Source organism: Maniola hyperantus, chromosome 3 (assembly GCF_902806685.2).
Source record: "Maniola hyperantus chromosome 3, iAphHyp1.2, whole genome shotgun sequence".
Taxonomy (NCBI): Eukaryota; Metazoa; Arthropoda; class Insecta; order Lepidoptera; family Nymphalidae; genus Maniola; species Maniola hyperantus.
The window spans coordinates 16,001,478-16,027,070 of NC_048538.1; the positions used below are offsets into that span (position 1 = coordinate 16,001,478).

At 39.6% G+C, this 25,593-nt stretch overlaps 2 protein-coding genes across 3 annotated transcripts; both read left to right on the plus strand.

Annotated features, from left to right (window-relative positions):
* The first annotated feature begins 608 nt into the window (after positions 1-608).
* LOC117996133 (cilia- and flagella-associated protein 251-like) lies at positions 609-15,876 on the plus strand. The gene is made up of 17 exons (XM_069509411.1): positions 609-957; positions 1,677-1,935; positions 2,770-2,885; positions 3,398-3,687; positions 4,384-4,535; positions 5,347-5,493; positions 5,993-6,101; positions 6,971-7,164; positions 8,119-8,270; positions 8,993-9,163; positions 10,042-10,212; positions 10,971-11,195; positions 11,941-12,032; positions 13,351-13,589; positions 14,213-14,428; positions 15,065-15,174; positions 15,727-15,876. The coding sequence occupies exons 1-17, from the start codon at positions 937-939 to the stop codon at positions 15,865-15,867; spliced, it is 2,805 nt and encodes a 934-aa protein (XP_069365512.1). The 5' UTR covers positions 609-936; the 3' UTR covers positions 15,868-15,876.
* A 1,575-nt stretch (positions 15,877-17,451) lies between these two features.
* On the plus strand, positions 17,452-25,283 carry LOC117996106 (sulfotransferase 1 family member D1-like). 2 transcript variants are annotated; one of them, XM_069509680.1, is made up of 7 exons: positions 17,452-17,590; positions 19,060-19,194; positions 20,254-20,353; positions 21,686-22,008; positions 22,672-22,766; positions 23,807-23,990; positions 24,912-25,281. In XM_069509680.1, the coding sequence occupies exons 1-7, from the start codon at positions 17,500-17,502 to the stop codon at positions 25,034-25,036; spliced, it is 1,053 nt and encodes a 350-aa protein (XP_069365781.1). In that variant the 5' UTR covers positions 17,452-17,499; the 3' UTR covers positions 25,037-25,281. The 2 variants fall into 2 exon arrangements, with proteins under 2 accessions (XP_069365781.1, XP_069365782.1); XM_069509681.1 differs by having other exon boundaries at positions 17,470-17,590; positions 19,060-19,189; positions 24,912-25,283.
* Positions 25,284-25,593: the final 310 nt, after the last annotated feature.

Below are 25,593 nucleotides of genomic sequence, written 5' to 3' on the forward strand. Positions count from 1 at the left end.
TTGAAGAAAAGTTTGGTTCATGGTGGAGTTTTTAATTAAAATATATTGCATTTTCCATATTTTTCCGTTTTATTTGCTGTTTCCAAAAACGTTTTCCCAATAGGAACAGACTTTAATTTAAGTATCATCATATCATCTGTTTTTAACATTGATGTTGGAATCCCCCTCTACATGAAATTGTCAAAGTTTGTCAAAGTCAACAAATATGCAATGCAACAAACCATAACAAACCGAGCAACAAACTGATACAAGAGGAGATTACAATTCTGCTTAGTTATTAAAATAATTGTATAAGTACCTAATCGGTAAACGTATTGGTTATATTCTCTTTGTCTTGTCTAAATGGAAGGCCGATCATCAAAGTCTGTAGACAAATTCCACTCTCTCCCAAACATCCGATCGAGTTCACAAAATGAGTTGGACTTCCGCCGCCTGTACAGCGTGTCGCTCTCTCAGATCAGAAGGTATTCGGAGAACAAAGAATTTGGGGACTCCAACTACAGACCATCGCCTTTTGTAAGTATCGAAGAAGAAAACTTTAAACATAATAATTCCTTTAAGTAGGTAGGTATAAAAGCACGAACGCGAAGTAGCAGTTTCAAGGGAGTCTGGCTTTCTCTCTCACTCCGCTTGAAGCATACCTACTTATTTAGATGCAACACTATTCAGTTTTTTTCAAGTCGAGTCAGTGTCAAGAAATTGTCTTCTTGTGGAAGTCTATTCCTCTTGGCCATAATTGGCAACAGGCGACTGCTTATGGCTATAATAATTGTAGCGTGATTTGCTCCAAAATAATTCTTATTACATCAGAATATACGATGGATCCACGGCTACAACCCGAAGGTGGGTGTCATTAACCTGAACGACAAAGGCAGCAGCACAGCGTTGTACGCGGCGGGCAACTGCGCCGTGCTCTACAACTGGAGTGCTAACCAGATGAAGATCCTGCAAGGGCATGTAAGTCACGATACTTCGTACCATCTCTACACCTCCTACTGGACATAGATTTTTCTAAAGTAGCGCCAACGTGCTCTATCTTCTGCTTTTCGCAAGTCGCAACAATTCGATACGTCAGCCACCCTCCAAACATCATCGTTCCATCTTGCTAAGTTTAGTATGCTCCTTTTGTGGTGATGCCGTCTCCACTAGAGGACCTTTCAATTCCAACGAATAATAATAATATGTTTTTGTGAATGGCTGAATTCATGGTAAGTATTCTTACACCAACTGTGTATTTTAACCAATAGTGAAAAAGTGTCAGCCAATCAGCGGTGATTGTATCTCTTACACTGTAGCTATCTTATGTCTAACTACGGCAGGAAGCCTGCTGGGCCAGCCTCTCTATAATATTTATACAGGGGATTTTGTTGGATGAGTCTTAATCAGTCTCTTGATGCTGTCTTCATAGGAACAACATCACCGCGTCACGATTAACGACGCGTAGGTTTCTACAACGGTTCCTCAATTATATTGAAATCGGAAGTGACTCCTATAATACCACTAGATATTTAGAACCCGTCCGTTTTTACCATTCTATCAGGTAGCGTTTAGGTTTAGGCTGTAAGCCGCTAGCTGATGGTACCGTTTAATCAAATCATTTCAAAGTTCAAAAAGGATCTGTGTGCCACTTAAATTTCCTTAAGTAAGCACTTAAGTACCTATATTAAATTTTGCAGAAGCACATAGTGACATGCATAGCTTCCGACAGCGAGGGAAACTGGCTCGTTACGGCAGACTCTGGCCCTGAAAATGTCATCATAATATGGGACAGCTCCGACTATTTTCCCCAAAAGACAATCTTCAATCCGCACCACAACGTGAAATTGGCGAAGGTGGTCATGAGTGCAGACGCCAAGTTTCTTCTGACGTTGGGATATCAGGACAAAGCTACGATTAGTTGGTGGATTTGGTCTTTCGGCTTGGACGTACCTCATGGTAACTACCTAGTGCTATGGTAAGCCATGGTAAGCTAGTTTGTGGCAGTCCAAACAACAACATCACCCCTAAATTAACCCCTAGATTAATCTATAATAGCAGTAACATAAAAATAAAGAACACAATTTTGACCTATTTTTATTATTTTATTTTATTTTAAGTACAAATAAATAATGATGCTACTAACCAGGACTTCCCTCGTTTGGGCTCGAACAGAAAACCAGCGTTGTGGTTACATCGTGTAACCACAACATTCAGCTGAGTTCGGGCCTTTTCGTTGGCACGACACATTTTAGATAATAGGTACCTATTAGATTTTAAGGAATGTTTTTTTTTGTTGTAAATATTTGTGTTTGTGTTTATCATGTGTCGGATCAACCAATAAATGTACTTCTATTCTATTCTATTCTACCTATGTAATCTTGATAAATAATCAATGATGATAATAATAATTTCGTTGTTCGTTTAAGACTGGACTTTTCTGTAGTACGACTTTAATGATAAAAGAAAGAGCATAATGGGAAATTTACATTAGTGCAAGTTGAAACGAATTTCAGTAATATCTAAGTATTGGAAATTTGTAAATTGTGTAAAGGTCGTTCTGACCACTCTTTTCGACTGAATTGAGACAGTATTGTTGTTATCTGCCACAACTACTCCCGCACGTCTTTGGAGGAGCGTATTTTTTCCGTAAAGTAAAAAGATCTACAAGATCAATAAATAACAGTGGAAACACAATAAGTTGATTATGAAGGAAAGTTAAAAGTTCTAAGTGCCTACCTTAAAATTTAGATCTTCTAAGGTGCCTTTAGTATAGGCATTTTATTTTTGCAGCATCCTTGGAAGTAGAAATTCCTAGAGGTGGTATCGTCGATATGGGTTTCAACCCCAGCAATACTCAACAGTTCTTGCTGATGACCAGACATGATATATGGATTGGTATCTCTGCTGTTAGTATCTAACTAATTACATACCTTATATTATGCTAAGGTTTATTCTGTAGATTGATCCTTATGATCCTTAGTTATTGCAAGTAGAGGCTTGAGAAATAATAAGGGCATGGCGAGTATTGAAACAAAACGCGGTGTGACGTGGTGTAGTTACACGTTTCTGATCAAAATAATTTTGACTTTTTTGACTCACTGATTCATACGATTCTAAACTACTTAATTTCTAAGCCAAAATGACCTAAAACTGTGCTAAAATTGAAGTTCATGATTTTGACCACTGAATAGGTAAAGGTAGGTATCTAAACTTTAACTCATTTTTGATCAAAATAGCAAAAATCGTACTAAAATCGAGCCCAAAGATGGTGATTTCAGCCAAAATAAAATTTCAACCGATTTCTGCTTTTTGCATCTCCTGTAAAATTTTATTTTGTGTAATTTTGTTCGCCAGTTTGTTTATTCTTTAAATGAAAAACTTAAATAAATAATTAAATTTTTTAAACTCTAATCTACAGAAAATATTCATAATGGAACGGGGTCTACTTAAAGAAACAGACGATTATGAGCTAAAGGTCCGAGTACCATACAAAAATATAGCACCAGACCACGGCAGACTGACATGTTTCACTTTCGTAAAGGATACCGCCCAGGTCTTGGTGGCTACCAGTCGAGGGTCTGTCCTGGTGTACGGGTATACCATAGAGTACAACATAAATGTGGAAGACACGAACTACGAAAATTTGAAGTTCATCAAGGTTTTGAAGGTAGAGCACAGAAGGATTAACGTGATTAAAAGTATTGATGGGTGAGTGAACATTACTCTTTCCTGCTCCATTATCAGACCCTGTTAAAAATTGCGTAACTGGCAGGATTCGAACCTGCGTCTCCCCTGGTCATCGCGCTGGAGCGCCTTTGACCGTTAAGTCACGGTTCACTTTACTATTGTAAACCTACTCATTCATATCGAGTGAAAGTAGCTTGGACTCACTAAAATATCCTCATTTCTCTTTCCTGATCCATTATCACACTCAGATCACCAAGTATCTATAACCTGTTCATTAAGACCATTCCAATAAGCCCAAACACGGTACCTCTGCTGTAAATTGTTAAGGAGTTAGATATCTTGCAGGATCAGGTCAAGGTAACCAAGTATTTGCAATATCATTCAAGTAACAGGATATTTTTCGAATGGATCTCACCAGTGGGAGATGCTCATATCCCTTCATCAACTAGAAAATAGCTGATACCTAATCTTCAAACCGCCTGAACAGAATTCTTGAATTTATAGCTAAGAACACTCTCTAAGAACTCTAAGAGTCTCTAGACGCTAAGAATTCTTGAATTTATAGCTAAAAACACTCTCGATGAAGTCAACTTTCAAACAAAAAAACTATATCTAAATCAGTTCATCCGTTTCGAAGACAGATATACAAATACACAAGTCAAACTTATCCCCTTCTGTTTGCGTCGGGGGTTAAAAATAGGTAAGGTTTGCTTTCAGAGTGATTGTTACCGGTAACAGTGCCGGCGAGATTCATTTCTACGACAGTCAGATGAAGCTCCTTTACTGGATCCACAGCTTCACAGTGGACTCTGTCAAAGGAATCAGTTTCAATATTTCTCCAAGGAGCTACATGATTTTAGATCCCAAATGTAAGGACGACTACTACGTAAAAGAGCTTACTTACCTAAGCTTGTAATGAGATCCTTATTAATTCGGGTAAACAATTTTATTTTATCGCCTTTGCGAAGTTCTTACAACTTGATAAGTAGTTTTAGGATTTTATTTTATTTACCCCTATTTAAGTACCCCTATCTACATAATTAATCGCTGATTCAGTTTTACAATTTGTAAATAATTTTAAATACATATCAAAAATTGCGGACCGGCAGAAATCAAACCTGCGTCTCCTGGCATCGCGCCCGACGCTCTGACCACTATGCTACGGCTCGCTTGTTGCCAGTGACGACATTTGTGATATGTATATTCACCCAGTACTGAAGTGAATGTTTATGCTGTCTAGTAGCGACACTTTGAATACTTTGAACTTTTATAATAATTTTAACTTGTAACCACCTATGAACGATGACGGCTAAAAAGTTAAATAACTTATAAGTAATCTGCGTTACAGCCGCCACGCCTGGTCATGTTTTCCTTCGCCGTTAGAAGCTAGTGATATTCAGTTGATACCTATTTAGTTTTAAACGCACATATAACTTCGAAATGTTAGAGGTGCGTGCTTGGAATTCGAAACTCGGACACATCCAATTAGGGCGAAGTTTTAACCACCTAGGGCCTTTGTGCACTCATCCGTTTTCGGATCGTATCCGTGATTCTTTGAAGTGGCAATCATACAAATACGCACATTCGATTCGAATTTTTTTCACGGATTCGTAAAATCACCGATGAGTGCACAAACGCCCATAGGCTATCACCGGATAAATACAAAATATGCGATTTTAGGTAACAAACTATGTCCGTGTTGGGAAAAAGTTGTTATCGAAGTGGACACGGACACGGGCCTGCCGCGACAGAAGCTCATGAAGCAGGCTTTACCCACCGACGCCAGTACTAGTGGCAAGCCCCTCCTTGTCAGGGATTTCATAGTGTGTAAGTTAATCTGCTATTGTTCAAAAAACCGAGGGTGCCGTACTGCAGAAAAAGTAAAAGCGGTAAAAATCAACCGCAAAACTAACTTTGTTTATAGAGGTAAAAAACTATGTATGATAAGTACTACTAGAAAACTGTAATTGAGCAATTCAAAGTGAATCTTAGCCTCTAAAATCCTGACGTAGGTACCAGTCGTTCATTCGCAAGTCTCAAGTTTTTGGGCTTGGTCTGTCCAAATTCGATACATTAAATATTATATAAAAGGATTGACTGACTGACTGATTTATCAATGCACAACTCAAACTACTGGACGGATCGGGCTGAAATTTGGCATGCAGATAGTTATTATGACGTAGGCGTCCATCAAGAAAGGATTTTTGAAAATTCAACTCTTAAGAGGATGAAATAGGGGTTTGAAATTTGTGTAGTCCACGCAGACGAAGTCGCGAGCATAAGCTAGTAAAAATATATAGGTGCCTAATGCCTATGTATTTCACAGGTACACACAACCAAGGCGTCGGTTTCGTAGATTTTGTGACTGAGAAGCTCGTCACAATTCTGGATAACAAGATATCGCACGCTCTGTCGCTATCAGTACACCCGGAAAAGTAAAGTAGAATGAACACTTATAAATATACAGTCGGATAACTTTAATTAGAATAGATAACTAGAGTTCTCAAAACAAAAACAGTTTTCTGTCTACGTTGAGACTTGAGTCGGTTGACATGACGGATTATTATTAATAGGTGGAAACAGGGCACGATTTCTTAATACTACAAAGTAAAAAAATAACTTTTGTTTCTACACATGTATACGTACTCGTATGTTGAAGTCGGGCGAGCTTAAAAGAAAGTAGAAATCAAAGCCTGAAGCTCGCCCTATAAGAAATATTTTCTAGCAGAAATTACTCTATTTTTATGTTAAAAAATTGAAAAGTATTTGTCGCTTACGCATTGTGACGTCATTATTCGCTTTCCATATAGCGTGACGTTAATTAATTAGGTATATTAAAAATAAATAAAAATCATGATTTTTCATTATTATTCTCTTTAATAATGAATTCTAGCCCCATAAACTACCTCTATACAAAAAATGAAATAATTTTATTACTACAGTAAAAGACCCTATTTAGCTGTGATAGCCTAGTGGTTAGGACGTCCGCCTTCTAATCGGAGGTCGGGGGTTCGATCCCGGGCACGCACCTCTAACTTTTCGGAGTTATTTGCGTTTTAAGTAATTAAATATCACTTGCTTTAACGGTGAAGGAAAACATCGTAAGGAAACCTGCATGCCTGAGAGTTCTCCATAATGTTCTCAAAGGTGTGTGAAGTCTACCAATCCGCACATGGCCAGCGTGGTAGACTATGGCCAAACTCTTCTCACTCTGACAGGAGGCCCGTGCTCTGTAGTGAGCCGGTGATGTGTTGATCATGATGCTGATGATGAAGACCCTATTGAAAATAATTTAACTTCCAAGGACATACGTGTGTATCGGATACGCCGACGGCACCATCGAGCTGGTCAACTACATCCAACACAAGCTCTTCAGAAGGATCGATCTGAGGGATCACTACAAGGTGGTCATACCGCCCAAGGAAGACTCCGTCAAGGGGGACGTGGAGGTCGCTCGGCCACAGCTTTCTGTCACTTGCTTGAAGTATTCGCCTTCAGGTAATTCCTGACTTAGAAAATATAAAGTTTCATCTTTCATGGCGTGGCGTAGAATCGACACCACCGACATAATTCAGTGGCGTGCAGCTCATAGAAGCATAAACGCACTGCTTACCCTCATTGTAAGAAATCAATGCTTACTTTTTCATTATAACCTGCCGTAAAACAAGTTCATACCTGCATATGCATACCCTGGCTTTAACTCCTGTGCACGCCACTGCGGCGACATATGTATATTGTGACACGCAAAAATGTTCCTTTGACTATCAACAATACTTAATACAGTACACGGCAGAAAGTAACTAATGTACATCGGCCTTTAGAATGACATTTCGGATTTGTAGAGCGTTATCCCTGTCACTCATACCTACCCATGTGACATTTGTCGGTCTCAACGACAGAGACAATGCTCTACAAATCCGCTATCTCCTTCTAAAGGTCGATGTACATTACTTTCTGCCGCGTACTTTACATAGTAGGTTTTCTCTTTGATACAGGAGGCTCAGTCCACAAAGGCCTTCAAATAAATAGCGACTCTTGTTACATCGCAATAAAGTGCAATTCAGCTCGCACAACACTGTGGTCTAAAACTCTAAACAATCTTATTGCGTAAACTCCTCATATAGCTAACTTAGCAATGTTACTCATGTGTCAGGTTGCTGTAAAAGTGTGTCTTGTAATTTATTTACTTTGAAGCTGAGTGTAAAACTATAAACTGAAAAATTTATCACGTAAATTACTGAAAAAGTCATCAGGCTTGAGTTAGATTGCTTATTCCCTTAATCCTGCTCTCTGAGAGGAGACCCGTGCTCTGTAGTTAGCCGGCGATGGGGGTTTTATCATGATGAAGGGGGTAAAATAGGGGTTCGAAATTTGTGCAGTCCACGCGGACGAAATCGCGGGCATAAGCTAGTATTACTTAGTATGGATCGTTTGAGCTTAACATTTTCAAAGGTATGCACCTTGCCTGCGGGTGTGACACAGGCCAGCTCATATTCCTCCACCCCACAACCCTCAGCATCCTGACAGAGAAGCCGCGCCAGGACTCCTTGTACGCCATCACGCAGTTCGCCTACAGCTGTGACTCCATGACTCTAGCTTTGGCTGTGAGTATATCTATCAGTACCCCGCAATTTCTTTTTACAAAAGTCATGGTGATGTATTCCACCACTAAGCTCGAAAATTGCAGCAGTTAAGTAGTCTGCTTCTGGACCGAGTAAATTGTATTCCGGCCCAGCCAAGTTATTTTAAATAAATAAATAAATAAAAATCTTTTTATTCGAATAAACTTTTAAAAGTACTTTCGAATAGTCGGATGCATCTACCACTGGTTCGGAATGCCTTTCCTACCGAGAAGAACCAGCAAGAAACTCGGCGGTTGCTCTTTTCAAATATTTGATATAGGTACAAGATTATGCCATGTATAAAATAGTATTTGCAGTCTTGTGCGTCGCCGGAACGAGCTGCAGGTCAAATCCACGCTCTTTTATCATTTAGATAATCTTCAATTGTGTAATATGCTTTTTTCAGGAGCATATTTTTAATAGATTTTTTAAACTTGTGCAAAGGTAAGTCCAAAATAGTTTGCGGGATTTTATTATAAAAGGTAATACCCTAAATAATATTAAGAGCGTTCTGATAGCATCCCATCCATGCCTTGAATTGGAACCGATTGGGGTAGGTAAGCATTACCTAACACTGCTATTTACGACTTCTGGTCGAGAAATAGGATTTTTAATTTCATATTATGACTTTCAATGTCGGATTATTATTTTAGGAATTAGTAAAATAGAAATTCCCGAAACTTGCAAATTATTTCAATTTTCAGGATAAAAACAGAACCGTTTGCGTTTACAAGTTCGATTGCGACACGCTCGAGTGGAAGATTGTCGGCAAGCACAGGGCTCACTACAAGGACATCACCTCCGTCTTCTTCCTGCCCACCAGGAATGAGAACAGAGACTACAAGCTTCTCTCCCTTGGAGCTGATAGAATTATGGTAGGCATGCTTTGATAAGTTTTCAGCATGTTATAATGGCGGTGATAGCCTAGTAGTTACGACGTTCGCCTCCTATTCTGGAGGTCGGGGGTTCGATCCCGGGCACGGGCACCTCTAACTTTTCGGAGTTATGTGAGTTTTAAGAAATTAAATACGAAAACATCGTGAGGAAACCTGCATGCCTGAGAGTTCTCCTTAATATTCTCAAAGGTGTGTTGAAGTCTACCAATTCGCACTTGGCCAGCGTGGTGGACTATAGCCAAATCTTTCTCATACTGAGAGGAAACCCGTGCTCTGTAGTGAGCCGGCTATGGTTTGATCACGATGATGCTAATAGTTTACAGTTCGCGGCCGAAAGTAATGTACATCGAACTTCAGAAGGAGATAGCAGATCTGTAGAGCATTGTCTCTGTCGTTGAGATCGACAAAACGTCATATTAGGTATGAGTGTCTGAGACAACGCTCTACAAAGCCGAAATGTCATTCTAATGGCCGATGTACATTACTTTTTGCCGCATACTTTACATAGGTATGTGGTAAGTAATTAATTACCTACTATCTTCATCAAAAACCAGGTATTTTTTACCCCAACTATTAAGCTTAAGAAATTAGCCTAAAGTAGGCCTGTGGTAGGATATCCGTGCAGTATTTGAGTTCAAGATTTTGATCAACCCATCGTCGCCAGCCCACTATTGAGCATGGGTTTCCTCTCAGATAGATTATATCAATACTTAGGCATTTAAAGCTTATACTTAGTCTCCTGGCAGTTTCTCTTTTCAAGTTGTTCTCTGTATAAAAATCCGGCTTGATTTAATACTCTCAATGAACGATCTCCAAATCAAGCAAAGCGTAAATACGAATAGTCGTATATTCAACAGGTGGAGTATGATATTGGTGCAAGTCGTGAGAAACAGCTGGAAGTCCTGAGCTTGGATAGAGTGGATCAGAGCGCTGTGCCCCTGTGCGGGATCCCCTGGCCCAGCGACACTAACTTGGACCCTGAAACACACCGCAATGACCTGCCTATGATTCTCATTGCTAATGATGAGGTGATTCACACTAAATCTTATTTATTTTTTAACAAAACTAAAATATTATAATTATAATTAAACAAAAATATTAAATATCTTTAAGAGAGGGAAATGCCTGACACATACCCCTCCGTCAGGGGAAGGGAGGGGTTATGTGGCTTGCACCCACTAAAACCTGTGTTCCTCCCTCGACAGACTAGCGGTTGTGCACTTAGTAGTATCACAGTTTAACGAAATGTAGTATTGGTACCGCGCTCCCACCAGATTTGACCCGCCACGAACGGCAGGCGGGTCCCATCGCTAGCCTGGTTACTACCAACCCGTGTCGGAACCGCACCCGGAACACGGCGCAGTACCTTCTGACCTGCTTATATTTCGTTTGACCAACGAAAAGATTCTATCCCCTAGCGTTTATGTTTGAGTTACAATACTTAATTCTGATAATTTCAAACCAAACAACGTTTTAATTTTGGTGAATAATTGATACTACTATCATCATCATCAACCCTCGCCGATTCACTACTGAGGACGGGCCTCCTCTCAGAATGAGAAAAGGATATGGCCATAGTCCACAACGCTGGCCAAGTGTAGGTTGGCAGACTTCATACACCTTGGAGGAACATTATGGAGAACCCTCAGGCATGTAGGTTTCTTCACGCTATACAATAGCCCAGGCAGGTAGGCTGTCAACGCTTCAGGCATGATAAAATTAAGAAGAATGAATATTTCAAGTAAGTACCTGTCTGAAAAATTATCGCATTGAATTTCTTTTTCAGTACAAGTACAAAATCGTGAACTATGCGACGACAATGACCTTATCAACAGTCCTGGGCCCTAGATACGAGCACCCGGTGTGTCGCATCCAGCTGGTCAAGAGAGCAAAGGGGGAAGGAGAGGCTCATTACCTGCTGTTCGCCACGAGGAACATCATCGGCTTGCAGAAGATGCCGCTCGACGGAAATCCCTGGAAACATACTGCATTGCTTGCCCATCCTAACCAGGTACAGTGCGACAAGGCTCTCTTGGCACTTAAATGACATTGACAGGGGGGTGCTGTTGGAGAACAAAGGCTTAGAATCATTAGAATATTCACAAAAGAACAAAGGAGACACTTGAAGGCATCGTTAGTTCTGATTTTCGCCACGCGCCAAGATCGCCTTGTCGCACTGTAAAGCTGACGCCATTCTGAACAGGCGATTAGTCCCTATGCCCAGCTTGCTTTATTAAATTATTACCTAGCTGATGCCCGTGACTTCGTTCGCGTGGATTTAGATTTTTAAAAACCCCGTGGGAGCTTTTCTTTTACACGGAAGACTATCCATCTAAAGATCTATCTATACAGGGTGTAACCAGAACGCTGGCAAAAACGAAGACGGGTGATAGTACCTACTGATGATTACTGATATGATGCCACAAAAAAACGCGAAAAAATAAATAAAAAAATTCTAATTTAAAAAAAAAAAAATTATTTTTTTATAAAAGTTTACGATATATTGCAAATAAAACATCTGACTGATGCCAGAGGTCAACGAACGTTACGTAAGTATGTCACTCGGAGTCAATGCCGCGTCGTAGGTGGGGTACGAATTTGAAAAATACTAAAACTCAGGCAAATTGTTATTGGTATTGGATTGTGTTTAGGTATTATACCAATAACGCTAAATGTTTGCTAGCATTCTGGTTACACCCTGTATACATCGAAAAAGGTTGATGGCGCATTGTCATTGTCATCTTCAATCGTTGTAGATACTGGAGATGTGTTATCGTGAAGATAGCGGAACGTTATTCAAAATCGGCGCGAAAGATAGCTGCATGTATCAGTGGGCGGCCAACTACAGGTTCATTTTATCTTCCTTGTGTTATAAAATTGCTCTTTTGGGAAATTTGAACATAATTAGAGTAACTAGTATGTTCATCTAGGCAACTTAAAAAATGCAGTGGGTAAGGTAGCCCTAACAAGTTGTGCCTACCTAGATATCTATCTCATCTTCATTTCCCAGCGAAGTCAAATCTTCCGAAAATCTTCATTAGGTCTTTAGTTTTAACGTTGGTAGGTAAGGTAGGTAGGTACTAAGTATACCTACCCACTCAATTTTTAGACGAAAATATAAATTGAGAATCAACTCCTTTAAAAAAAACCGGCCAAGTGCGAGTCAGGCTCGCGCAATGAGGGTTCCGTACTACAGTCGTATTTTTTCGACATTTTGCACGATAATTCAAAAACTATGACGCATAAAAATAAATAAAAATCTGTTTTAGAATGCACAAGTGAAGACCTTTCATATGATACCCCACTTGATATAGTTATCTCACTTCGAAAGTTGAAAATACTAATTATTAGTTCATGACCACAATTTAATTTTTTTTTTGTGTACTAACCCTAAATTCACGGTTTTCAGATTTTACCCCAAATGTCAGCTTTAAGATGTACCTACCTGCCAAATTTCATGATTCTAGGTCAACGGGAAGTACCCTATAGGTTTCTTGACAGACAGACAGACAGACAACAAAGTGATCCTATAAGGGTTCCGTTTTTCCTTTTCAGGTACGGAACCCTAAAAACAGTTGAAAAGTTTAAAATAAGACTTCACTCCCCTTTGAGAACATTATGGAGAGCTCTCAGGCATGCAGGTTTCCTCACGATGTTTTCGGATATTATCAACGCACATAACTCCGAAAAGTTAGAGGTACGTGTCCAAGATCATACCCCACCCTCCCGCATAGAAGGCGGACGTCTTTTAACCACTAGGTTTTGACGACCTCCCTGGCGCAGTGGTGAGCGCTGTGGTCTTAATAGTGGGAGGTCCCGGGTTCGATTCCTGGCAGGGGTTTGGAATTTTATAATTTCTAAATTTCTGGTCTGGTCTGGTGGGAGGCTTCGGCCGTGGCTAGTTACCACCCTACCGGCAAAGCCGTGCCGCCAAGCGATTTAGCGTTCCGGTACGATGCCGTGTAGAAACCAAAGGGGTATGGGTTTAATAAAAACTGCCATACCCCTTCCAGGTTAGCCCGCTATCATCTTAGACTGCATCATCACTTACCACCAGGTGAGATTGCAGTCAAGGGCTAACTTGTATCTGAATTAAAAAAAAAAAAAGGTTATGACGGCTTTTAGTTAGTACCTACCTGTTTTTAAAATAAGTCTGATTTTGTCAGGTCAGTCGATACTACCACAAAGTTGGGAGGAGGCGACTTGGACCCTTACTACTGTCTGATTGAGAACGGGCGTCCCGGTTGGCTGTTCCACGAGATCCGTGACCTGTTCTACTACATCCAGATCCTGTGCCAGGGCACATTCTCACCGGCTATGAGGCGGGTCAAAGACTATATACCTGTTGACTCGTTGCCTGATTTGATGAGAGCGTTGGGGTATTTCCCTTCTGAGTATGAGGCTAGTGGCTTCATTTTTTTCTTAATTTCATTGCACAAATATTCATCATCACCATCATTGTTAGCAGATAGGCGTCCACTTCTGGACAAAGGTTTCTTGTAAGGGACTTCCTAAATCACACCCCACCGCCTAAATCCGGCTCCCTGCGACTCGTTTGTGTGACCTAGTGGTAGGATCTCAACGCTGCACTTTCGGGTGCAAATTCACTATTCTAGCACCTCGTGACCCCAACACGTCGAACTATGTGCTCTGCCCATTGCTACTTCGCAACCCGTTGAGCTTACTCTAGTTCTCCTACGGATCTCCTCATTTCTGATTTAATCACGTAAAGGAACTCCAAGCATAGCTCTCTCCATCACCCGCTGAGATTAATTAAGATAATGACATTGCTAAAATCTCTCACCAGCGCAGCGGCAGGGTCTGGTTATTATGGTGATAGAGACTTTCCAGGCGCAGAACACCACCACGCGAATTTAGCGTATAAGCCATAATATGATGATAAATATAAACGATTTGTACCTACCACCATAACTCTCTCACTAAACATAATATTTACCAATTTGTCCATAAAATAAAATCGCCAGCTGTAACGTAGCTATAAAAAGTATGATATTTTAATGCAGGTAGAAAACTTGCTGGTAGAAGCAAAATTCAAGGTCTACCAACGGTCTCCCGGTTCCGAGATAGACTTTGAGGAGTTCGTGAAGCTGTACCTGAACCACCGGCCGGCGCTCGGGGACAACTTCCGAAAAATCAAGAACGCGTTCCGACACTTTGCCGTCATGAATAACAACAAACTGACCATCAATCGGGAGGAGTTTATTGAGATGCTGAGTAATAATGGTAATAACATTTCCACGCAGGATTTGAAATTATTAATGTTTATTTGTCCAAATCTCTCGTACAGTGCGACAAGGCTTTCTTGGCGCGTGGCAAAAATCGGAACTAACGTTGCCGTCAAGTGTCCCCTTTGTTCTTGTTTGAATATTCTAAGCCTTTGTTCTCCAACAACGCCCCCCTGTCAATGTCATTCAAGTGCCAAGAGAGCTTTGTCGCTCTGTAGAGCCAAAGGTTCGGTGGGGTTTTAGTGAAGATTTCGGCACAACCCTCCACCTCCCATGGCCCCACCAACCTCTCGGTTATATGGGCCGAATCGCGGGAGGGCGCCCGTTCGGTACTTGCTCTTGGCATTTTCCCGGGGCGCCTTCTTGACTCCCCACAAATTATTTTTGTCTCTTCCTTGTCCCTTATGCTCACTCTCCCCCCTTGGGGGCTAGACGTCACTAACACAGCTGTGATCTCCGCTGCTGCTCCTCCGTGGTGGCCTGGCACCTGTACGCTCCGATTCAGTGCGGTTGCGGCGACACAGCGACGCCGCTTCGGCGCCGCACCGCCGCCGCAACGCATCGTGTGCCCCCACTCTTACTCATCACACATCAGAGTGATGATTGCAAGGGTTTAGTTTTTTTATGATTTCAGGAGAATGCTTCTCTCAGAAGCTGTCGTGGTACTTGCTGTCAATCCTGAACGGTCACAGCTTCGAAGACAGAACAGCTATGGTTAAAGGGGACTTCTCCTTTCTACCTGAGGTATTTTTACTTTACGTCTGTGTATACTTTTTAGGGTTCCTTAGGAAGTTATTTTATAGTTCGCTCCAAGGTCTCCTCCCTTCCGTCTGTATGTGTGTCACAACACTCACAACCCATCCGTTTAAGCGATTTTGATGAAATTTGGTACAGAGCATGCATCGTAGGTATGGAAATAGGTTAAGTATCTTTTTTCCGGAAAATCAAAGTTTCCATGGGATTAAAAAAAAACCATGTGCCAGAGTTCGATTCGCACTCGTAACATCGTACACGATAAGTAGTAATTTATTATAACACTTTTTAGTTTATTGTCTTTGTGGTGTAAGTAACAACATTTAGGATTTTTTGCTTTTGAAATGTGAGAGAATAGCACATGTTATAATATGCTAACTGTCAAATTTCACAATTCTAGGTCAACGGCAATAATTAGGTACTATAGGTTTGAGCCCCTTGATGGGTCTTGACAAAGAGACAGTCAATAAATTGATCCGTAGATATAAGGGCTCCTTTTTTCTGTGGAAAACGGAAGCCTCAAAATAAAATGTTTATTGTCAGGAGATAACGCTCGAGGAGCTGACGTCGAACATCCTGGGCATCCAGGAGCGGGACGCGCTGTCGGAGCAGTACTCCGTCAAGGAGTCGCTGGGCTCGCAGCACACTGCCTCCTCGGAGTCGGAGGACGCGCTCAACTACTGATTAAATTACTTTAATCGCCTATTTATTATACTTACCTAATTTGTATGTCTAGTTTTTGGTTAATTACATCCAAGATTACATCGGCTTTCAACGAGAATTTTTTTTTATGACTCTTTTCGCTTTATTTTTGTAAGACTCGACAGTCGACACCCTAGTCTAGGAGGCTGTGGCATGCACAGGATTTGAGGCATCAGGGCATTTAGGTAGGAGCCAATTTTCTGGCGTCATATTCTTCATTGCTGGGGGTCGTGACCCCTTTCCGTTAATCACATAATGGTAGGAATTTTCTAAGGATAATAATGTGAAGAGTTCCCAGACCGGATCCTTCCACATTTTTTACTGGCAGGTCAATCAAAAATAGCAATTAAGTTATTAAAAATGGGGTAAGCATTGTTTTTATGCCTCTATGACATGCACGCCACGGGAAGTACCTACCGACCCTAAAAAAGCCACGGACGGACAGATAGGCGGACTGTCGGACCCATGTCTAACTCCGTCTATCTGAAACTATAAGGGTTCCTTGTTTACTTACGGGTACGGAACCCTTAAAATTAACAAAATATTCATTGAATCGAGAAAACCGGTGCAAAGTAAGTACCTAAAAAAAGATGCAGCATCTAAAATGACATCATTTGCATGTAGGTATAAGTTAGATTGTTTTTTATCGGCATGAGACGCATCGAACAAAATGTCTCACAGCGCGCTGCTCTGCGAATTATACTTAAATGGTATTTCATATCTACTAAACATATCAGACAAAATATGATAATTATCATCACTGTAATAATAAAATCAATACACCCAAACTTTAAATATTATAAATGCCAAAGTGTCTGTCCGCCTGCTAGCTTTTTACGGCCCATCCGTTTGATCGATTTTGATTAAAGGTACAGAGTAGATAGCTTCATTTGCATCCTGCACACGGATATAAAATATAAGTAGGTACCTACTTAGGCTAATTTTTGTTCCAGAAATTTTTTAAACCAATTTATTTTTACCCCAGAAATTACCCCAGATTACCAAATTTTATCCCAGAAAATTTAAGATTTTTTTAAACTAGATACGGTACATACAATTATACTTAATCCACGCGGATGCAATCGCGAGCATCATCTTAATATTATTTTGGACCCGATGGTCTGACTCTAGTAGATTGATCGTTGGTTTATTGGTTTGTCCTTCAATTACGCTGCAACGGACCAGCAACAGATCGATGTGTTTTTTTCGTGAGTATATTTAAAGCCCTGGCGAGTGACATAGGCTACTTTTTTCACGCAAAATCAGAGAGGTCCCACTACGAAAGTTTTCAAAAACTTTAATCCACGCAGACTAAGTTGCGGGTGTCAGCTAGCAAGTTGGTAGGTACTTATTATAAATTATAAGCTCGTTTGTCCTTGGTTTCTCAACAGGTATAAAGCAATCAACGTTTAGAGCACAGAGTCATAATAAATACGAATCTTCTTGATCAGTCAAGGTTTTGAGGCCGAGACTTTTACAGTTCATTGTCTTAAATATAAGTAGGTATAGATAACAGGTATCACGAAACTGATAGCCGTATATAAGTGTTTGGTTGTGGGCGAAAGGCTTTGCTTAGAGAGTGTTCAGGTGCATCAGTCGTCATTGAACTGAACGATGGTCAAACAACGGGATCCTGAGGAGTTTCCTTACGAGATTCAGGATGTGGAGCCAGATCTCGCGGCTGAACTCATGGTACCTTACACAGGTAAAATTCTTCTTCTTCATTTATTCGTATGCTGCAAGTTGTAACTAAAAAAAAAAATTATTTTATGAAGTACCTACTTACTTAGGTACTTGTTTTGTTAGGGTTCCGTACCTCAAAAGGAAAAACGGAACCCTTATAGAATCACTTTGTTGTCTGTCTGTCTGTCTGTCCGTCTGTCTGTCAAGAAACCTACAGGGTACTTCCCGTTGACCTAGAATCATGAAATTTGGCAGGTAGGTAGATCTTATAGCTGACATTTGGGGAAAAATCTGAAAACCACGAATTTAGGGTTAGATCACACAAAAAAAATTAAATTGTGGTCATGAACTACTAATTAGTATTTTCAACTTTCCAAGTGAGTGACTATATCAAGTGGGGTATCATATGAAAGGTCTTCACCTGTACATTCTAAACAGATTTTTATTTATTTTTATGCATCATAGTTTTTGAATTATCGTGCAGAATGTCGAAAAAATACGACTGTAGTATGGAACCCTCATTGCGCGAGCCTGACTCGCACTTGGCCGGTTTTTTAAAATATTAAGTAAGTAAATGTGATTGATAGAAAAACAAATTATGTCTATATCAAATTTCGTCCACTTCCACTTCCAAAACCACAACAAAGTAAAAAATAACTTTTGTTTCTACACGTGTAGGTACCTACCTATATAATATATGAAGTCGGGCGAGCATAATAAAAGCAACTAGAAGTCAAAGCGTGAAGCTCGCCCGACTTCAACATTATTATACCTATTACACATACACGTGTAGAAATGTCATTTTTTACTTTGTTGTGGTTTTAGAAGTCGGTTTTTAGGGTTCCGTAGCCGAATGGCAAAAAATGGAACCCTTATAGATTCGTCATGTCTGTCTGTCTGTGTTTGTCACAGCCACTTTTTTCCGAAACTATAAGAGCTATACTGTTGAAACTTGGTAAGTAGTTGTATTTTGTGAACCTTATTAAGATTTTTACACAAAAATAGAAAAAAAAACAATAAATTTTGGGGTTTCCCATACTTAGAACTGAAACTCAAATTTTTTTTTCATCAAACCCATATGTGGGGGGTATCTATGGATAGGTCTTCAAAAATGATATTGAGGTTTTTAATATCATTTTTTTCTAAACTGAATAGTTTGCGCGAGAGACACTTCCAAAGTGGTAAAATGTGTGTCCTGTAACTTCTAAAATGAGAGAGTGATAAAACTAAAAAAACTATATGATGTACGTACATTATAACATTACCATGCAAACTTCCACCGAAAATTGGTTTGAACGAGATCTAGTAAGTAGTTTTTGATTTATCGTGCAAAATCTCGATAAAATACGATTGTAAGTACTAAGGAACCTTCAGTGCGCGAGTCTGATTCGCACTTGGCCAGTTTTTACTTTGTTGTGGTTTTAGAAGTCGGTTTTTATAAAATAACAAAGGTCTTGCACGCGTTGGCTCTTAGTCCATTAACTTCCCCAGGCGAGCTGACTGGATTTGTCCGGGTTGGACCCAAGGGTTACTTCTTTCCCCACAAGTACAAGGAATGTGCTGCCAGCTTTTACAATCTGCCGATTCGACCGGGGGATGTCTTCGTTAACACCTTCCCAAGGTCGGGTATGTACATCATCATCATCATCATCAACCAATAGACGTCCACTGCTGGACATAGGTCTCTTGTAGGGACTTCCACACGCCACGGTCTTGCGCCGCCTGGATCCAGCGACTGCCTGCGACTGGTTTGATGTCGTCCGTCCACCTAGTGGGGGGTCTTCCAACGCTGCGTCTTCCGGTGCGAGGTCGCCATTCCAGCACCTTGGGACCCCAACGTCTATCGGTTGTACGAACTGCACATGTAGGGTATGTACATACACAGATTTTATTACTATTCTTAAAGAGTAAGTAATTTAGGACATTAAGGGCCGATTTCACCTACGTACTTAAAATAAGTCTTATCCTATGAAATTTTGGCAGGTTTTCAATTTTCAATAATTTCAATACAAAAACTGCCATTATTTATTCCTAGTAGGTTATACGTCACTCGACGTTGGAGAAATCAGGACTAAGTCATTTTTCAGTTTAAATAAAATTAATTACCTACCGGTTACGACAATTTCGCTTCTCGCGAGGAGCTTTTAAACAAAAGCTAAATTTAACGAAGTGAATTGTTTACCTACTTGTAAAATCATGCTGTTTACTGTCGTAAGAGAAATCATAGATAGTAGGTATAAGTTCTTATTAAGTACTTATGTTACCTAATTTAGAAATTAAGCTTGTTTAGGTAGGTATTTAATAAATTGGCACTCTCTTGTCTTTTACCCAAGCTTCAAACTTTGTATAAGTCCCGCAAATTACTATTGCGCTGGAACCATGTCTCTTTAACATCGAAATGACGTCATTTTGACGTCAGCCGAAATAAAAATACTTATACCATCAGCTCGCAGTCTAATGCTGACGTCACTAAAATGGCGGCCAAGCGCATTAGCAATTTGCGGGCCTTATAGAGAATTTTCGTCAAAGCTTGCTCGGTAAATTTTCTCTATATTTTCTGGATAATCGTGATTCAGGAACAAATAAATTGAGACCTATCTAAAATAGAAAGGGATATAAGTATCTACTTATGTTTACAAAATTACTTTTTTTACATGATAGGTACAATAGCTAATTATTTGACAGGCACGACGTGGGCACAAGAGTTGATATGGCTCCTGAAAAACAATTGCGATTTTGAAAAGGCTTCGGAAATTCCACTCAATATAAGATTTCCATTTTTGGAGTAAGTAACAATTACTAAGTATTTAACTACCTCCATAAATTCCTGCATTTTAGGGTTCCGTACCCAAGGGTAAAACGGAACCCTACTACTCTATGTTACTATGACTCCGCTATCCGTCCGTCTGTCAGTTTGTCACCAGCTGTATCTCATGCACCGTGATAGTAAGACAGTTGAAATTTTCTGTTGCCGCTATAACAACAGATACAAAAAACAGAATAAAATAAATATTTAAGGGGGGCACCCATACAACAAAAGTGATTTTTTCCCAATTTTCATAGATAATGGTACGGAACCCTTAGTGCGCGAGTCCGACTCGCACTTGGCCGGTTTCTTTATTCTTCTTCAAGGTTAGATTATTATTATCGTTCTTTGACCTTAATCTGTGACGATTTTCATTATCATTATCATCTTTTACAGCGTTGCTTTAGTGATATTTTTATCTGAGCCAAATATAAAAGTCTATGTGTTTTGTAAATTGTATTTACCTACCGTGTTTATAAGGTATTTTTTTTTGCTTTTTTAAATCTTTTATTAACAGGCTTTTACATTTAGGTGTGTATGTCAGCTTTATAAGATATTTATTTCTTTGCTTATCTAGGTATACTAATATTACAAAGAGGTAAAGTTTGTGAGTTTGTAGGAAGTAATCTTGAACTACTTAACCGATTTTGAAAATTCCTTCACCAGTATAAAGCTACATTATTTCCGAGTGGGTGACATAGGCTATATTTTTTTTTTAATTAAGAGATTCTTACGAAAATTGTAATAAGATACCTGTGCGAAGCCGGGGCGGGTCGTTTATATAAAATATAATATCTACCTGTATCACAGAATATATAATAGCATGATGTGATAACCTAGGTATTCTAAACTAAAAAGTTTTTGGTACAAATAAAATAAAACAACGATGGAAACATCAAGTACCTACCTAACTTAAGGGCACTTTAGACACTAAAGTCCCATATTAAAGTCTTTAAGCGCCCCATAGTGGCTGAGGAGTTGCACGTAGGTAGGTAACCCATTTAACAAACTGCCTATTAGTGTTTGGTTTTTAGTCTACTTATACTTTCCCCTAAAAGCTACCTATCTCTTATACTATCTAGGTATAGGCACAGAATATTTATAATAGTACTAACGTAGTAACTAGGTACCTATTTAGTTATCTATCTGGGAGAATTCAGTGTTCTCAGTAACTTACGAGCACTTAGAATAAACTTTGAAGTGACTACCTAAGTACCTAAGACATAATAATAAATCAATTTATTGAAAGGCTCTTTTTAGGTACCTATTTCTTTTTACATATAAAATACCTATTATGGATTTTAATTTCAGCTTTTCAATGTTAATTCACCCAGAACTGACGAGACAAATGTACGAAGAGAACAAAGGTGATGAAGAGAAAATGCATTATGTCAAACTCTCCAACATGGCCGGAGACGAAAAAGTGAACAACATGCCCTCACCACGTTTCATCAAGAGTCATTTACCGCTGTCCCTCCTACCACCCACTTTGATAGACAAGGCTAAAGTGGTGTACGTGGCAAGAGATCCCAGGGATGTGGTGGTATCCGTGTACCATCTGTGCAAAATGCACAGGATTCACGGAGCTCCGGATAGCTTCAAAGAGTTTTGGAACTACTTTATTAAAGACCAACGTAAGTATCAGAGAATCTTCTTATCCAACTGATTTTTGGAGCTTACTGCTCTTATTACGTTGTTTTTTAAAGAATATACGCCACGTTTATCATGACTAATATTCCCCTTTCCCTTCCAACTAAGCCTTGTGCTAGTAGATACGACAACAGTGCAACGGATGGGGTTTGAACCGTCCGAACTTTCGGACTTCAGAGCTATTGAGGCTCTATCTAGTTAAATGCCTTTTTTCATTGCGGACATTACGTGGTATACCTAGGTATATTTTAGGAGTTGAATACCGGTATACCATAATACTATTACGTGTACCTATCTACCTAACAGACAGAAAAAAAGATCCAAAAAGGTCGTATCGTACCTACATGGTATAGTGTTTAGGGAAGTAAAAGCAATTTTCTTAACATTTACAATATTTCTTTTATTTCTTTACAATATCAATTGCCATCGTCAAATCCATGAAAACACTTTCTGACCAATACAGTTGTTCACATATGGAATAAATTGCCTAAGGATGTGGTTATATTGTCAAGTTCTGTTAACCAGTTCAAGAATAGATTCGACAAACATTTGGAAAACTTGAAGCACTTCTGATATAAACGAAAGCTGAAGACGAAAGAAACAGCGAAAGCTGTTTAGTCTATTAAAAATATTAATAATAATTTCAGATTACTATTGCCCATTATTCGAGCACGTCAAAGAAGCATGGAATCTGAGGAATCATCCGAACATGATGTTTATATTCTACGAGGAGCTATACGAGGTAATAGTATGCTTTAGGAGTTTTACGAGGGAGGCTGTTAGTGCCGGAGTTTCTTATAGTGTTTAAATGTGCGAAGCGGAGACTGAAAGTAAGATGTGGTTAAAATTAATTAGTTAGTAAGAAAGAATAATATAGAAGATTCTAAGTAGAATCTTCTTTCCGAACGGGTGCAGTGGTAGACTGAGTAGTACACATACGTCATACGCTAGTAGCTTATGATGAGACACTAGATTTCCTAAATGAAATAAATGGTTTTGATTTTGAAATATTTTATTATTACCTATATTACCTACTTTGTTTTTGAAGTGAACAATTTCTTATTTATCTTAGTTTGTTTTATTTGGCACTAAAACGTTTTTTGAACGAACATTGGCTCTACACAATCACATATCACGCTCCCGACCATATCGACCTTGGCAGGAGTTAGGTAGGTTCGTCATCCTCATTTTCTTAATAAATGCATAATTAAATGAAAATGACTTAAAACCTGAACCAACTCGTTTAGAAACAGGTTGCGGAATTTGAAGGTTGAATGACGTAGGTATTAATAGGGTTTCGTACCGAAATGGTAAAAAAGTAACCCTCATATAGTGCGACACCGACTGTATAGTTTAGTACTCAGGTAGTGCCTATAGTACACGACAGGTCGAAATGGCATTGACATCTCAACCTATCGCGGCCTATAGGTACTTGGTATTTACATGATACAGAGTAGGTACCTAAGTAGTACCTACCTACCTAAAAAAAACTTCATTTATTTTATTATTTATTTAGTAACTAGGTATATATTATTTATTTAGCCCATTTACACTATAAAGAACCTCGTCATCAGTATGAAACTATCCAGCAATTTCCACTACAGTTCTCTTGGAAATTGCTAAGTAAAGTCCTGATAACAGTCCTCTGTAATGAAATCCATTCTTCAGAGAGAAAACATTACTATCACAATAATAATTATAAGAGGCCGAAAGGGGGAAGTTATTAGATGAAAGTGCGTGGTTGTGACTGGTGGTTTGATGGAAACATACTTTCGTTTTCAGAATCTCCCCTTTACGATACAAAGGCTGAACAGTTTCTTGGGAGCTGCCGAGTGCACGCCGCAGCAGGTCGAGCGGCTCTGCGACCACCTCAGCTTCGCCAAGTTCAAGCACAACAAGGCGGTCAACCACTCGCTGCTCAGCAAGATCAACTTCATTAATGGCCAATACTCCTTTATTAGAAAAGGTAAGCCTGGTTGGATGGAGCCAACGCGTGGCAATCAGGCCGTAGGCGGTGTACAAGGTTTTGCATGAGCTCTTAGAGCTATTATGTCCTTTTGGGGTTGGAAGAAATGCATGGCTCTATGGCATAGTGGGGTACTCTTTCCTCCCCCCGCTTCCACTATCAAGAGCGAGCGAAGCGAGCTCAGGACTTAGGGCACTCCGACTCGGATATGTTAGGTTAGAAGGGAAAAGAAATAACCACGAATGGGCCCGCCATCCCCTTCGTGGTTATTTCTTTTAAACCACCCAGAAAAAGGAACCCCGCGATGCGCAGGGCTCCGTCGACCGGGCGGACGGAAGAGACCACTCACTATATTGGGGGGTCTCTAATTAATTAAACTAACATTACCCAGTAAGCATTGGATACACCTAGGTGAGTTAGTAAATGAGTGGGTAAACTCCGAATTAAAACTTATCTTTCATTATTATTTGGACATTACGCCCAAGAACTTGGGTAAATACTAAGTAAACCCGGGTAAACCTAAGTTTATTCCAACTTCCAACCTTACCCGTAACATATATACGTAGGTACGTAGGTGGCACAATATAAATCTCATCCATACTAATATTATAAATGCGAAAGTGTGTGTCTGTCTGCTAGCTTTTCACGGCTCAGAGATAGCTTGCATCCCGGGGAAGGACTTACTTTTTGTCCCGGAAAATAAAAAGTTCCCACAGGATTTTGAACAACTGGTGAGATTGCAGTCAAGGGCTAACTTGTAACTGAATAAAAAAAAAAAAATAAAAAAAAACCTAAATCCACGCGGACGAAGTCGCGGGTATCCTCTAGTATTTCAATATTTTACTACTTTGTGTCGAGTCGTTTAGGTGTGCGTTGGCTCTTAGGATTCTTCTTTCAACACGGTGTTCTTTTGAATTGCAGGCAAAATGGGCGGCTGGCGCGATTATTTCGACTCCGAGATGATAGAACAAGCAAAAAATTGGTTTACCGAAAATCTTCACGACACCGACTTGGCCTATCCTTCTATGAAGACTGCGGCTTCTTAATAAATCAGTACCCTTATTATAAATGCGAAAGTGTGTTTGTTTGTTGGTTTATCCTTCAATCACGTCGCAACGGTGCAACGGATTGACGTGATTTTTGCATGGGTATAGATAAAGACCTGGATAGTGACATAGGCTACTTTTTATCCCGGAAAATCAGAGTTCCCACGGGATTTTTAAAAACCTAATTCCACGCAGACGAAGTCGCGGGCATCCGCTAGTAACATAATATTTAAGTACCCACCTATTTATTTTATAATACCTCCCATGTTTAGTTTAGTTTTTGTTGGGTTGTAAACAAAGGTTTGGGACAAAATGTAGCTGTAGAACTCATATTTTATTCTATTCCAGCTAGATTTATACCTGGCCAGTGTCTAATTTTTTTTTGTGAAAATTAACGAAATAATTTACATAACAAATAATTAAATATTCGTTTTATTTTTTATCTATATCTCTTATTCAGTATAAGCAAATCCATTGAGAGGTCTGGCAAACGAAAGTAGACTGGAAAGCGAGGCATATTCATAAAAAAACCGGCTAAGTGCGAGTCAGACTCGCGC